Source organism: Ictidomys tridecemlineatus, chromosome 14 (genome assembly GCF_052094955.1).
Source record: "Ictidomys tridecemlineatus isolate mIctTri1 chromosome 14, mIctTri1.hap1, whole genome shotgun sequence".
Taxonomy (NCBI): Eukaryota; Metazoa; Chordata; class Mammalia; order Rodentia; family Sciuridae; genus Ictidomys; species Ictidomys tridecemlineatus.
Genome location: NC_135490.1, coordinates 54582338 through 54598581, shown reverse-complemented (window position 1 = coordinate 54598581; position 16244 = coordinate 54582338). Strand labels below are relative to the sequence as shown.

The 16244-nt window shown below is 36.2% G+C and overlaps 1 protein-coding gene and 1 long non-coding RNA gene across 2 annotated transcripts in view; both read left to right on the top strand.

The window, feature by feature from the left end:
- The window catches only part of LOC120884116 (uncharacterized), a 43541-nt gene that overhangs the window by 13738 nt on the left and 13559 nt on the right, over positions 1-16244 (top strand). The window lies entirely within an intron of this gene.
- On the top strand, positions 13051-14543 carry LOC144370624 (E3 ubiquitin-protein ligase RNF8-like). Its single transcript, XM_078031359.1, is given in 2 exon segments — positions 13051-13291; positions 13325-14543. Coding segments are annotated over 2 exon segments (1389 nt in total). The 3' UTR covers positions 14473-14543.

Below are 16244 nucleotides of genomic sequence, written 5' to 3'. Positions count from 1 at the left end.
CATTACTCTCACAATGTTAATTGACTTGTTAATGTAGGAGCCCTTGTGCAGTCCCAATAATGTCTTTCATCCTTCAGGTCTCAGCATTAAGTAATCAGTATCTCTTCTGTAACTGTTGATTGAACTGATTTGTTTACTTTTCCATAGCCTTTTTTTTTTACAAATAGAAGGTTAAATGTCATAGAATAAGGTGGCAAAAAACCCTGCAAGATGGCCCCAGTACCCCTGCCTCCTCCACAGTGCATAGTCCTCTCTCACACTGCACCAGGGCTACCCCACCTGACTATTGGAATTCAGCAGTGGTGATGATACTTCTAACATTAGATGAGAAGATGTGATGGTCTGACTTGGACTTGCCCTTCTCTCCTCCTTGTCCTTTCCCTCTCATTATGTGAACTGTGGAAACCCAGCTGCCATGTGCTGAATAGTCATCGTGATGTCTCACATGTCAAGGAGCTGAAGCCTCCTGCTGTCAGCCAAGTGAGTCAGCTTGAAAATCAACTCTACTATGTTTTAAGTATCTGCAGCCTTAGGAGAGACTGTGACATAAGGATTCAGTTAACCTGCTTCTGGGTTCTTACTCTTAGACACTCTGTGAAATAACAAATGGGTTAAATTTGGGGGCACTATGATGGACAAAAATCCACAGCTAATAAAAGAAAGATTAATGTTTGATTATCTACTCTAACTCTCAACACAGCTTGCTTTTGTATTATATATACATATAAATGGATTGAAAAATATTTGCTGAGTAAACAAATAAACCCAGAGAGATTTATACTTTGTTAAGGCTGTTTCTCTAAGGAATTCTTTAAATTTGTTCGGGTTTATGCAGCAACTAAATGACTGCAGGTTAAGAAAATCCATTTGTAAATAAAATGGAAAAAGTTCTTTGCTTCAAGACTTCTTTAAAAATATGTGTGTTATTAAAGATAACTGAGACTACTTTGTGGGATGAAGGAAATACATTATATTGAGCAGTTGACATAAAGACAGATATTTATACAATCAAGTAGGAATAATAAGCTATGATTATGTACCATCTTGCAAATTCTTCTCAGGATGTGGTTAATTCAGGTATGAAGAAAGTAAAGTCTTTCCTGATCTGGAAAGATCCAGTTTAAGTCAGATTTTGCATCAGTGTGACCAAAATACCTGACAAGAACAATTTAGAGGAGAAAAAGTTTGTTTGAGGCTTACAGTTTCAGAGGTCTCAGTCCAAAGATGGCTGACTCTGTTGCTCTGGGACCGTGGTGAGGCAGATCCTCAGGGGAGAAGGGCCCAGAAGAGAAAAATTGCTCAACTCATCCCAGGTCAGAAAGCAGAAAGAGAGAGAGGGGATGGAGCCCGGGGAATATAGGGAATATGCACCTTTTCAGGGCATGTCTGTGTAACCCCTTCTCTAGCGACACCCACTCTGCCTACAGTTACCACCCAGTCAGTCTATTTAAACTAGGGTATGTTGGTTAGGTTACCATTCTCATAATTCAGTCATTTCACTTCTGAATATTCCTGCATTAACAGGAGCTTTGATGGGCACCACACATCCAAACCCCAACTCCTCCCTTCTGTCCTAGTGGTCTGGAAGCTGGTTATTTATATTTTACGATTTTGCATTATCTACTGATCCTCTCATCTATCCATGTTTCTACATCATTCAGACTGGATGGAATGGGTGCTTCCCTGTTCATATAAGTGACAAAAAGTTTTCTTATACTTTCAAATATTCAAGTTTTTTAAAAAATAACACCACTGAAAGTTTCTAAGTTTTCTTTTGTTCATAGCTTATTGTCTGACCAATGCTATTTACCTATTTCCTGTGAGTGGTTTCACCTTATTCCCTTCCTTCTCCTTTCCCTCCTCTCTTCCTCCTTTCTTCCTTCTCCTTTCCCACCTCCATTCTCCCCTTACCCAACAGTCCAAGTATTAAGTGTGTGAAAAGTTGTTTGCTGGTTACTTATGACATCACCACTACAGAAAGCTCACAGATGTAAAAGATTTTTATGGGGCCTTTGTAGTAGCCAATACTTCTGAGTTTAGTTAAAGAAGGAGAAGGTGAAGACAGATATTTAATGATAGCTAAAGAACACCACAAAAATGTGGTAAAAATTTATAATCTTTTAATTCTTCAGTTGGGAAAATACTTGAGATGTCCACATTGGTCATATCATCTACCTGTGATTAACCATATTTCTAATCATGCACTTAATTAATATCTTCTACTTGGAATAATTCTCCTGTCTTAACACTCAATGAATCATCTCAGTTAATTAATTGAATCTTTATTGTATACAATTTTGCCTATTTTCTTTTTACAACACAATGCCTTTATTTTTATGTGGTGCTGAGGATTGAACCCTGGTCCCACCCATGCTAGGCAAGTGCTCTACCACTGAGCCACAATCCCAGCCCCAAATTTTAGCTATTAATTTATAAAATATTCTTTCTCTTTGGGAATTTCACTCCATATATAAACACATAAAGACTATGTCCATTTTCCCTAGGTGTCTGTTTTCTAAATCGATTAATATCCCCAACACCCGCCAATCAATTTTATACTTCATTCAAAGCCTTATCTCCATTAAACTTTCTCAAATTACATTGTTTTCTCAATTATTTATTAATTGTAGGTCAACTAAAATACGGTTCACACTATGTTTCTATTTGTTTCTCAAATGTATGCTATCTTTCTCCATCTAATTTGTAAATTTCTTTTGAGAAGAAATTACTATAGTTTACTATATCTTCAGTCTCTTTGATGCCCTGTATGGAAATTGACTCAATATTAGTTATAATATTTTAATGCATACAGTCACCAATTGAATATATTTAATATATTCTTCAGTTAAGAAAACAGAGCCAGGGAAAAGGAGAAGTCCTATTCTCACAGGAGCCATAGCTATTGGCAGGTGTACAATATCAGGTATATCTAACATAGATAAATTCTATTGCATTTTGAGCATCAAACCTCAACTTTTCAGGCTCAACTTGCCATACTTTCCATAAGACACAGGAACTCAGCTTATCTTCTCTTCATTCTTTAGAGGCTAATATTCTGCTTATCAAGAGTCTTCTCCCAACAAAGTTTACTTAGAAAAAATTGTCTACTTCTTTGCTATGTTCTACATATATCATAGGCTGGTCTTTTCCACAGAAAAATTGTATTTCTAATCTTTAAAGCAAAAAAAAAAAAGATAATAATAAACGTATTATCCTATATCAAGAATTTCTTTTTTAAACTTTACAAGTATCTTTAGCCCTGCGTACATGATCTATTCTTCCTGATTTCTCAGCTTTGATGGCATTTGGAAGCCAGGCACATTTATGTACTTTTAAGGGAGAAACTCATATATCTTTCCCTCCATAACCTCCATACAAAACATGCAGGAGGTGTCATCCTCTAGGTATAAACCATCTTCCTACACAGATGCTGCTTTTCTTAGTGGATAGATCTGCAAGTAGATATTCTATCTCTCCCAAAGTGTCTGCAATGAGTAGTCTGTACATTTGAGAATGTAGTAATGGACAGATTTGTACTTCTTTTTTTTTAATATTTATTATTTAGTAATCGGCGGGTACAGCATCCCTGTTTATATGTGGCGCTGAGGATCGAACCCGGGCCGCACGCATGCCAGGAGAGCGCGCCACCACTTGAGCTACATCCCCAGCCCCTGTACTTCTGTTAATGACCTGGCTAAGAGGAATGATTTCTTTGTTGTGGATGACCACCATATACTGATAACCCAGCCCCTGACCTGCCACTTTTGAAGCAAGGATTCATTCTTTCTCTGGATCATGTGGCACATTATTTCAATCTCTCCTTCTGTCAACATAATTAAACTCATGTTTTCTTTTCTTTGTAATGCACTTACCCTATTGACCTCAGTCTTGGACCAACTCATCCATCCACCTTCTCAGCTCATGGGTTATGAAACAAGAAGAAATAAATACTATTGTGCATATTAGAGTCCCTATATTTTATGAAATGAACTCATGGTTCTCCCCTCAGCTAGCCTTTTATTCAAACTTGGAATTTCTACCAAATATGCCTGAATAGATCCTTCCTCCATTTTATGGTGGTTCAAAACCTTTTAAAATTTTACTGTTTTTTTTTCTCTTTCATCAGTGCTACCTTTCTAGTAGCCCAGATGTTTTTGTAATGAATCAATGAGAAATTATAAAATTATATGTAAAGAATGTAGCATGGTACCTAGAATAAAGAGTTAATAAATATACAGCATCAGTATTAAATAATCAGAAAATAGGAAATGAAATTACACAGAATTTCACCACCTAGATATATTTAGTGTTTCATAGTTTCTAACAGAAGCAACACATTTTAGATGAAAATTATTTTATTTTAAACAAATATTAGCTTATCAATTATTTCTCTAAAGTTAAACAAAAAGTTTACTACAAACATTAAGAAGCAGAGTTACTAATATATCTTAACCTCATGTTTGTTAATGAAGTTAAGTTTTATACCTTTTGGTACAATTTAATAAAATATAAAAACAAGCCTCTCCCCCATTTTTTCCAAGTTTTTCTTGCAAAAAAATGGTAGTTGCGGAAAAAAGAATAGTCCAATAGAATCCACATACTATTGAAGTAGATTCAAGTATTGATACTTTATAATTTCTTTAGCTGTTTTGTTCTTGTTTGTTTGTTGAAAATTTTAACAAACTTTATAGAGAGAACATTTCTAAATATTTCAGGATGCATCTGCCCAAAATAAGAACACTGTCATACAAAATCATTATTTTTCATTATTACATCAAAAAAGAGTAATTCCTTATGCCATCTAATGTACAGACCTTATTCAGTTTTCCCTGATTTTTCCCAAATATATTTTCTAATTCTGTTATTTCTTTGTTTAAGAAAAGTTAGGTGAGGTCTGTATATTTGCATTTTGTTCCTGATATCTTTTTAATCGCTTTTGTTCTGTGACAGAGCTTACATTGCCCCCTAAGACACTGACTTCTTGAAGAGATCAGATCATATTATTCACAGAGTACATCACATTTTTTGGCCTATTCTTTTACTTCAGTGGCAATTAATTTGTTCATTTAGTTCTTGATTATGCTATATATTGGAGGTTAGATCTAAAAACTTAAGTTCAGCTTAACAATTTCCCCCTCCCCATTCTCCTCTTCTTCTTTCTCCTTTTTAAGTTATTTATTTGGCAAAATGCCTCACAGGGGATGCTATGTACTGTATAGTGCACTACATGTCAGAGCATATGGTATTTATTAAATTGTCCCACCATATAAAGTTTCTGTAGGTCCCTTTATATGTTGTTAGATTCTTGTTAAATTCAATTTGATAACTTTTTGTACCAGGGATTGAACTCAGAGATGCTTAGTCACTGAGCCACATCCCCAGCACTTTTTATTTTTTATTTAAAGACACAGTCTTGCTCAATTGCTTAGGTCCTCACTAAGTTGCTGAGGCTTGCTTTGAAATCACCATCCTCCTGCCTGAACCTCATGAGCCACTGGAATTATAGGCATACACCACTGAACCCAGCTCAGTTTCATATTTTTTGGAGGGTTTTTGCATTCCTAGTAATAAAGGATTTTAGTGTCTAGAGTTTATTTTTATTTATTTTCTTGCATATTTGATCTTTAATGTGATATCTTCTGGTATTAAGATAATATTAGAATAAGTTGGAAAGTATTCTCCATTTTCCTAGTTTTGTAAGAGTTTGTGAAACACTGGCATTGATTTTTCTTTGAAAATTTGGTAAAATTCATCAGTGAAGCCATTTGTATCTGAATTTTTCTTGTGCAGTGTTTTACATTTTGTTTTTTTCCCCAAATTTATGATTTAATCCTTTAGTATAAGTTGGTCTAGTAAAATTTTCCACTTATTTTTGAGTTTTCAGTTTTTAGGTACTTTATGTCTTTCTAGAAATTTGTCCATATCATTTATATTATTAATCTTATTGGCATAGAATAATTTATATCATTTTCTTTTACTTTTTGTAAGGTTATTAGTGATAGTCTGTTTTTGCCTTGATTTTAATAACTTGACTATTCTCTACTATTCTCTCTTTTCTTGATTAGTTTAGCTAATCATGTCAATTATGAGAACTAACTGTTGGTTTTGTTAATTTACTTTCTGACATTTAAAAAAGCAGTTTTCACCTACTTCTTTTCTTCCCTGTGTATGAATCATACTGTTCTAGTTTTATTCATTTCATGCAATTATTTTTGTTGGAAACTGGATGTTTTCAGTAATGTAGTATAGCTATTCTGAATATTAATATTCTTGGGGTGTTGGTATTTTGTCGTTTACTTATTTATTTACTATATAACTTGGCTGAACTAACTCTGAAGTCTATTTCCTTCACTGTGTGTTACTTCTCTGTCCCTATACAATTTGTTTCTTATTTTTACATTTTGCCTGATGACCTAGCCGTCACCTTTTGTCAGCATAAACCACTGTTGGTCAAAGGTATAATTAAACCCATGTCCAGATGGATTTTACCATTTTTCATTGAATATGTGCTAGTTTGGAGGCTTTTATCACAGTTCAAATTTATGTGTTCGACTCATGTTCTTCCAGGGACTAGTAGCTTGCCTCTTTCTTTTCTGTTTATTCATGAGCGTGAAGCTTTGTCCATGTACACAGTATTTCAGACTACAGGGAGGTGAGTGATTCTGTTTTTATATCTAGCTTCATAGCAGTTGCCCTTTGGTCAGAGTAGCTTATTGTTCAACCAGTAGACGGCCCCCCTCAATAGGTTGTGCTTAAGGCCCTAGTATCAGTAAGGCTTCTGCCAGTTTTTGTGGATCCGTGTGTAACCTGGAAAAGTTTCACAGTCTGCCCCACATCCTGCTCTAACAGTTTCTGAGTGGAGGCAGTCTAGCATATGTGTAGAGATTTTCCATTCTCCAGGATTGTCTAGGATCTCATGAGGGTACTGAGGCTTTTTCTTTTCTTCCTGCTCTCTGTCAAATTTCTGGTTTGCTTGTTGCTACCATTATTGGAAATTATGAGAACCTCTCAATTGCCCAGTCCCCAGACCCCCTATGTTTTGGTAATGTCCTTAGGAATGAGGGTCTCTAAAGGCTATTCAAATAGAACTGTGGTCTAATGTAATGAGTTATTAGTATTGCTCCCCCAAATTATAGTGTCTTTACTATGGCATCTGCACACAAAGTTCAAAATTCAGAAGGTCATGAGTTTGCAAGAGCTGCCTGAATGGAAACTATTGTGAACTCTATCACCCATAGACTGACCTTAGAACTGTACTCGACTTCTCTATGCTATGGGGCCAATGAAAGAGTCTGATTCCTTAGAATTGTAAAAAGAAAACCTGAAATAATACATTCAGCTAATCTAGCACAATATTTAGCTTGTTTAACGCTTTTAAAGCTTATTAAAATCACCAATATTACTTTTATAGTTAATGATTGAATAAATATGCTATTCTGTGTCAGCACTGGTTTCACTTCTATGAATAGTAGAGTAAATAAATGATAGAGAAATAGTTTTTGACTTACATTGTAGTGAAAAAAAGGGGACATAATGAAAGATAATAATAAATATTATTAAGGAAACAAGCTGGAAAGAATGTTTAGGTGTGGTCAATGAGCAGGGAAAAGCCCTTCCTTCCCTGAATCCATATGGATATTGGCAAGAGATGATAGCTCATGTCAAAAGACATAAAGGGCATAATGATCAGCCCCGTGGCATCAAGCTGTTGATGAGAATCATGGAATTGGAAGCAAGGACAAAGTCATGGTTTTACTAGCAGTACCAGAATGCAAGGGCTCCTCCATAATGCTCGCAGTGATACCATGGAGGACCAGTGAGCTTCTGGGTTATAAGCTATGATACTGCTTACTCTTGGAAGTTTTTTTTAAATTTTTTTGTTTTTAATTTCATTTTTAACCTTTTATAAAAATTGTTGTCTCTATTAAACGTAGTACTCCAGAAAAACATAGAACCAATAGAAAAGATAGAGAAAAAATATTCTGAGGAATAGGCTTATATGATTGCAACAATCAGAAGTCACAAGATCTACCACTCCAAAACTGAAGACTGAGGAAAGCTAGCAGCACTTTCCTCTGCTATCATTACTGAAAACTAGGTCCCTGTCTCTGTGCCAATCCAATAATGAGGATACAGTTTTGAGAAAAAGAAATCTGATTGTTTTGCTAGCAAAGGAAAAGTACTCCTGCCCATCCTGGAGAACAGGTTTTTTTTTTTTTTTTTTTTTTTTTTTTTTTTTTTTTTTTTAAAGAGGTGACTCAAAGGCTACATTCCACATGATCTGTCTAGAGTAGTAATTCACTTGTTAATTTGGAAAATAGTCATTTCTGAGATCTTCTGGTACCATTTGAAAAGTCTGAATTACTTTATTCTTGTTGTGGGTGTGCGCTCAAGGACAGATAACTCTGTTTAGGATGGGGATGAAAGGCAATCCTGTTTCCCTTGACATTAGAGACAGGGAGAAATTAGGAACGGGAAGGGAGAAAGAAGCATGTCCTTTTAAACAATTAGTTGCTGTGGCAGGGCAGCAAGGGCTAATTCAAAGCACAAAGTGGACCACTGCTACTGAATGAGCTTGAAGGTCTGAGAACCAGCAGAACTGATTGTATAAGTATAGTCCACATTTGAAAAATTGAGAAACAGGAAAGCTGATAGTGTAAGTCCCAGTTAAAGAATCTAAGAAGACTGATATGTCAGTTTGAAGACAGTCAAGGGGGGGGGGAGAGAGAGAGAGAGAGAGAGAGAGAGAGAGAGAGAGAGAGAGAGAGAGAGTGTGTAAAATATGCTTTTCTCTGATTTTTTGTTCTATTAAGCCCATAATAGGGAGGGCCAATTGCTTCACTCAGTCCACCAGTTCAAATACTAATTTCATCTGGAAAAATCCTCACGACATACTCAAAAGTAGTGTTTAACTAAATAGCTGGGCACACTACGACTCAACAAGTTGACACATAAATCAACCATCAGCACTTATCATAATGAAATGGTGAACCCAAATGGAGCAAATGAATTTTGTTCTAGATGCTTATAAAAGGAGAGATAAAGCTGCATTAAGAAGTCTATTTTGTTGCTTCTAGAAAGACCCAGAGTTCTGTTAAAATTCACAAGGTGTACTAAATCATGGCAAATCTTGATTTATCAGGTAACTGGTAATGTTGTTGGGACCATGCAACTGTGATTCAAGAAGCACCTTATTAGGAATAAAGGAAAATAAGGGGAAAAGATGGTGTCCCTGAAAACCATTAAAAAAAAGGCCTGAAGTTCTATGCTCATCATGGGCTCACACCTTCACTTAGTCACCTTATCACACCTACTCTCATTCTTAGCATTTTCAGAATGTCCCTGAGATTTCCATCTAGACCTCTTTACAGTGTCAACCTTCCAGCAATATTCAGTAATATAATCTCAATTTCCTATTATACCAATACCAGCCCCAAATCTTGTTTAGTTCAGAAAGGACTGTCGGGAATCCAGGAAAAGAAGAGTCCTAATAGGGAGTTACATCTCAAATGTTACATCTCCCTAGATGTAACATTTGAGCATGCTGACAGTCCTGGAGAAGGTACTATCAATGTTTGTCACACTGAGAAGAAGCACATGGAGACAGAAACTTGTTCTATCCAGCAGATCTGGTGACCATCATGTGGTTCAGACACTGGAAAGATAATCCATGATCCAGTGGATGAGTTGCCCCTTAATTTTGGAAGACTCCATAGAAAATCCTTGGAAGAGAATATACAATGAATCTAGCAAAAAGAAAACAAGGACCACATGGATCTGGGACAGATCATTAGGTCAAGGGTAGATTTCAGAATTATGAAACTAATCAAATCAAAACTTACCCTGGGCTTTTGGGACCCACATGACTGCAGAGTTTAAAAAAAAAAAGGCAAACAGAAGTCAAATATACTTCAAGACAGGGATCTGATAACAAGGAAGAAAACATTTATGCAAAAAAAGAGCTTACTCTAGACAAGTATCCTTAGGCAGGGATATCTGGGGTTGTTTCACTTAAATTATCCACATTCATCACAGTGTTGCTGACAAGATGTTCTGAATTAGGAATAAAGCTTAACCCAGATTTGGAAGTTGAATCAAAATGGGAGTAGGATTCATGGAACTAAAAATCAAACAAATAATACAGGATGGTAATGATCAAATCCTACCAAGCATAAGTGGTTAGTCAAGTGTATTTGCACTCCAAAGAAAGAGAGCACAATGTCATTAAAATATAAAGAAATAATAATGACAATAACCAATAACAGCAACTATAAAACATGATATTCTTGCCATGTACCAGATAATCATATTTAATACTTAAAACAATTCTGCAATAATTTGAACCCTTAAAATTATTCTTGATGAGAATCCTCAACTTCAAAAAAATTTAAAAAGTTACCCAATAAAATATATTTACCAAAAGCTGTACTGACCCTTGTTTCAAATACACTTCTATTTTTATGAAGAACAGAAAGATTTTTTTTCTCATTAGCCTTTATGACTATCTTATTACACATATTTATGCCTGCCCTACTAGTCACTCCTAAGGTGTATACTAATCATATTTGCAAAAGATCAAAATAGAATTTAATAAGATCTAGATCAGTTAATTTGGATACTTGACTAGGAAAAAGATTGGTGCAAAAATCAGAAGACTTGGGCTAACTTATGGGCATGTTGCTAATTCAAATGTGTCCTTGGATGAGTCTTCTTTTATATTCTGCACCTCTGTTTAATTCATTTTTAGAGGATGTAAATGCCTTCCACTTTCTTATCTCACTGGAATACTATAAGGACAAATGAAGTCATATGGCCTTGGAATAGCCACTGGCTTCTCTGGCCAGAGACTGTGGGAAAAATGTCAATTTAAATCATTTTATTTTTAATTTTTCTCCATAGGGAGGTATTGTGGGAATAAATGTGTGAGCTGATATTTTAAGCATATTTAAGAATGACTGCAGTAATATAAGTAAACAACTTAAGCATCTGGAAGGAAAAGTGCTGTGTACACTTGGGGGTGATAATGATGCTGATAGTGATGATGAAGAATTTTAGTAACAATAAATCTAAGTGAATTTCACTCAATGTACTAGAAGTAAATAAGCTCAAGGACATTAAGTTCTCCCAAAGGTTAGTTTCACTATCCAGTTTTGCAAATAGAGTGTTCATGACTTTCTTGATCTCACATTCTAGACAAAATGTAGATGTACCAATGCCATATCTTTCTTTTGACCCAGAAAAATATTCATGCCAATTGTAAGGATCAAAAGAAGCTTAAGTAGTTCTTATGAAAGCATGTTTAATTTCCAAAAACTGTATCTTTCCAGTGAACATATGTGCATTTTCTGTTCTTAGCAGAATATGAATAGTGTAGCTTCAATGCATAAAAATAATACAGTGGGTTTTATTTTATTTTATTTTTTTACAGTCATGGTTGATTGCATTCCACCTAAATAAGTACAATCCAGGCAGATGCTATCAACCCAAATCCTGCAGAGTAGTAAATTTTATTCATGAACATACACATAGCTGTCAGAACTAAAGTCTTTGAGTGTTTTACAATAGAGACACAAGCTAGAAATAAGGCTGACCAAGATCAGGAGTATAGAATGCTGATCTTATGGAAATCTCAGGAAAGGGCAATGGGTGCACTCACTCAAAACTTTGGACAGCAGAACAACAAGAATGAACCACATTTTCTGCCACCCTGTCTTGGAATCCATAGAAATGATTGGCTAATGCAGCTTATTTGTTCATATTGAGATTTGGTAACCTTATTTTGAAATTTTTTTTTTCATTTTTACTTCATCCTCTAAAGTACTGTATTTTTGTATATTTTGTATATTTTTTGATATATATCATAATAGCACAGTCACTGATATAAAAATATAAAAAATATAGAATAATATAAAAAATATTTTTAAAAATTTCAAAATAATTTTCTGGGATTTTAACTCACAGGACAAAAATCCATAGTGGTTTCATGAAGTTGTTATCAGTGATTTATTTTAAACTATGATAATTGAATATGGGAAGAACCATTCAATCATCTCTGTCTTTGATTTTTATTAGGTATGATAAAAAACTAATTCATGGGTAAAACTGATAACTCTTATATTGTTCTGTTTTGTTGATATTTTGTTGTGTTGCATTTTGTTTTATATTTTCTCCATGTAAAATTTGCAACAAATTGATGAAAAAGTTATAATGTTTAATTTAGTAAAAAAATGAGTAGCACAATTAATAAATCTTATCTTTGTGTAAACTTCAATAACTATGATAAATAAAACCACAAATGCACGGGTTAGGTTGCTTCTTGCAATCTCATCACATTCTTTTACCAGTTTCTCAGGACTCCTAGCCCTCCTTGTTTGAAACCTAACAGGAGAGTTCAAGAATCAAACATAAACATAGTAGAGATTAATTACTTTTTTACTTGTAGGTTAATATATATTGTTTAATTAGTGTTTTCAGCACCATAGGTGAGTATCTTATGCAATAGCATTTCCATATCCCATTTATAAGGGCCTTATATAAGTTTATTTAACAAAAGGCACAATCCTCTCTCTATTTGCAAGACCTGTTTGTAATTCTGTTTCTGTCAATGAGAGCGATTAGAATTCAATATGGAAACTTACTAGCTGAAGTGTCTCTGCAGTCAATCCTTTAAAAAACTGAAGATCCATTTTACCTGTTTAGGAAATACAGATTTTCTTAGGGCTGATTTCCATTCCCTTCACTCTTTCAATTAAGAATTATGGGGTCCTTAGGATCCACCGTGACACCCTGCTCTCTTTCCTCTCTTGATGCCACCCTAGTCAATCTGAATTTTCTGTTTTTGAACTCTGTTGGCTAAAGCAGGTAAGACCACTGAATTTGAGTGAGAAAGAATGGGGCAATGTAGTCAAGGGGAAGGGGATACTTCAGCAGCCTCCTAAAAGAATCTCTAAAGGAGGTCTGGCGCCGGCGAAGAAACCAAGAGAAGGCTGGAACCGGGATCGGGACCAGAGTTTCGCTCCTTGCTGAGCGGCACCCAGGGCCTAGTGGGCTATGGGGGAGCCTGCTTCCTTGGTCACTGAAGACCAAGCCGGTGGCCGGAGCTGGTGCTTGAGGCGGGTGGGGATGAATGCCGAGTGGCTGTTGCTGGAGGACGGACATGAGGTGACTATAGGCTGAGGATTTGGTGTCACATACCAACTGGTATCAAAAATTTGTCCTCTGATGATTTCTCGCAACCACTGTGTTTTGAAGCAGAATCCTGAGGGTCAGTGGACAATTATGGACAACAAGGGTGTTTGTTCTGAAAAGGCAGAAGGTTTTGCAGCAGCAGAGTCTGAATGGTTGAACAGAGAGCACCTGGAACCATTAAAGCTTTATTTCATCCATAAGGGAGACCACATCCAGCTTGGGGTGCCTCTGGAAAATAAGGAGAATGCAGAGTATGAATATGAAGTTACTGAGGAAGAATGGGAGAAAATTTATCCCTATCTGTCCCCAAAGAGTGACCGGATGAATGAAAAAAATAAGGACTTGAGAACTAAAAGGAAATTTAGTTTAGATGAATTGGAGGGTCTTGCAGCTGAAGGCCCCTCAAATTTGAAATCCAAAATAAGTAAAGTGTCATGTGAACCTGGTCAGCCACTGAAGTCAAACGGGAAAGGTGAACCCTCTGAATATTTCGATCCTAAGTTGACTTCTCTTGAAGCACATGAGAAGACCCCAGGGGCCAGTATTTGCCCTGGCCCTCCCACAGTCATAGAGCTTCATCAAAAGAAGCAGAAAGCCTCAAATCCTTCAGCATCTCAGAGCAGCTTAGAGCTGTTTAAGGTGACCATGTCCAGGATTCTGAAGCTAAAATCACAGATGCAGGAAAAACAAGTTGCTATTCTGAATGTGAAAAGGCAAACCCAAAAGGGGAGCTCAAAGAAAATCATGAAAATGGAGCAGGAACTGCAGGACTTACAATCCCAGCTGTATGCGGAGCAGGCTCAGCAGCAGGCAAGAGTAGAGCAACTAGAAAAGACTTTCCAGGAAGAGGAGCAGCATCTCCAGCATCAAACTCTAATGGAAGAGATAAATCGCAGTAAGAAGGATTTTGAAACAATCATTCAAGCTAAGAACAAAGAATTGGAGCAGACCAAGGAAGAAAAGGAGAAGGTGCAAACACAGAAGGAGGAAGTGCTTAGCCACATGAATGACGTGCTAGAGAATGAGCTCCAGGGTATTATTTGTTCAGAATACTTCATTGAGGCGGTCACCTTGAACTGTGCCCACAGTTTCTGCTCCTACTGTATCAATGAATGGATGAAGCGGAAGATAGAATGCCCCATTTGTCGGAAGGACATTGAGTCCAAAACCCACTCCCTGGTTCTGGACAATTGCATTAATAAGATGGTGGATAATCTGAGCTCAGAAGTGAAAGAATGACGAATTGTCCTCATTAGGGAACGAAAAGCAAAGAGATTGTCCTGAAGACCAGCGTGAAGGACATTTGAAAGACTCCAAGGCAATGGGAGCTTGGGATGTTCTTGAGGAATGTCTCTGGGTGTGATTCGAGCCACTCTGGAGGTCATCAGAGACGCCACGTGGGACAGAGACTGAGTTAGGAAGCCCTGCATCACCCACCTCCGTGATGGCCAGCTCTGCTGCCATCGTCGTCTGAAGCAATACCAGGACTCACAGCACCAAGTGCTTCAGGGTACTTAACAGACTGCTTCACTACATGTTGGATGGGTTATTTAAGTTCTGTTTTTTGTTTTTGTTTTTTTAATTTGTTGTTGTTGTTTTTGCTACCTCAGAAGCACTCAGTTGATGTTCGTTTTAGACAGTTGGGTGTACCTCATGCTGCCCCTAAAGACAGCCTGTTTTTGACAGTCTAGTTTCTCTCTTCTTTGTGAAAAAAGATGTAATTTCTTGGAAATAAAATGTAAAACCTAAAAAAAAAAAAAAAAGAATCTCTAAAGGATGAACCATTCTCTGAACACCATGGCATAACAACCTCTTCCCTCTACAGCCACTGTTCTTAAAGGAAACAACTAAATCATTTGATGCCTTTTATGTTTCCTCCCTTAGAAAGAAAGAAAAAAACAACTTTGAATGAACCTAGTCAGTAAAGAAAGGTCAAGTGGAACCATTATGGCACATTTTGTTCAGGGAGTCTTTTTTTTGCTCCTCCATACTGAGCAAGATAAAGGACCCAGTTGGGACAGCCACACAGTGGTTCCTTAATTGAGTCTTCCATCTTCACAGAACTAGATGCAAGAGTCATTTAAAAGGAATAAATTCAAAACCAAGTGCAGTTTCAGAACAAATTGTCCACACCATCTAAAAGTGAAGTTCTTTGAAATCCTGCTGCTGCTTCTGCCACACCAGATCCTTTCTAATTTCAGGCAAAGAGCTCCTGTGTTTAGAGTGAAGATCCCTGTACTGAAGTAACATTTGACTGTTCACAGTGAGGTACACTGTCTCTCACATGAAAGTATTGTTCAAAGTTGCATTTTCTCAACTCTGTTCAAGTGAGAGAACACCATGTGAGGGATCTGTAAATGTTAGATACATATTTCTGGGAATCCTATGGAGACACTGGGCTGAGTCTGATCCATCACAGAATGTCAATGCAGTAATGATAATTGAAAATATTATTATCATAGTACCAAGTGACAAAGAAAATGAGTTGAGAATTACTATTAGATTAGAAGTTGGATGAACATCAAGCTTTATATAGTTAACCAAAGATCACGAAGGTCTGAAGTTTGCAAAATGTCCACAATAAGAGACATGGTAAAAGAATAGTTGAAGGCAGAAGCTGAAGTTTAAAGACAGCATGAACTATATGCACAATGAGTTGTTTTATCCTAAAAGAAAGTCATTAAATTTGTTCCTGGAAATTTGAAATGACCAAGATGATGATCAATGAAATTTTTAAAAACAGCTTCATTAAGACATTATCCTATGGTTCAAATAACCTATGCAAATAGAAAACTGGAGAATTAAGATTTACATATCCAATTACTATACGAAAGTATAACAGCTACTTGGCAGGCATAGAAGATAATTGGCATGACAGTCATTTGACTTGTATTGTGATCCTGGATTTATCAGGATATAACTGATTGACACCAGGCAAATTTAAGCCATAGTTTACATCATTAAAATTAGAGAATTTATAAAATTATACCTTTTGTATAATAGATAAATGATGTTATTCTTTATTATAAAAGTATAGTAAAAGATTAAGGCAGCAA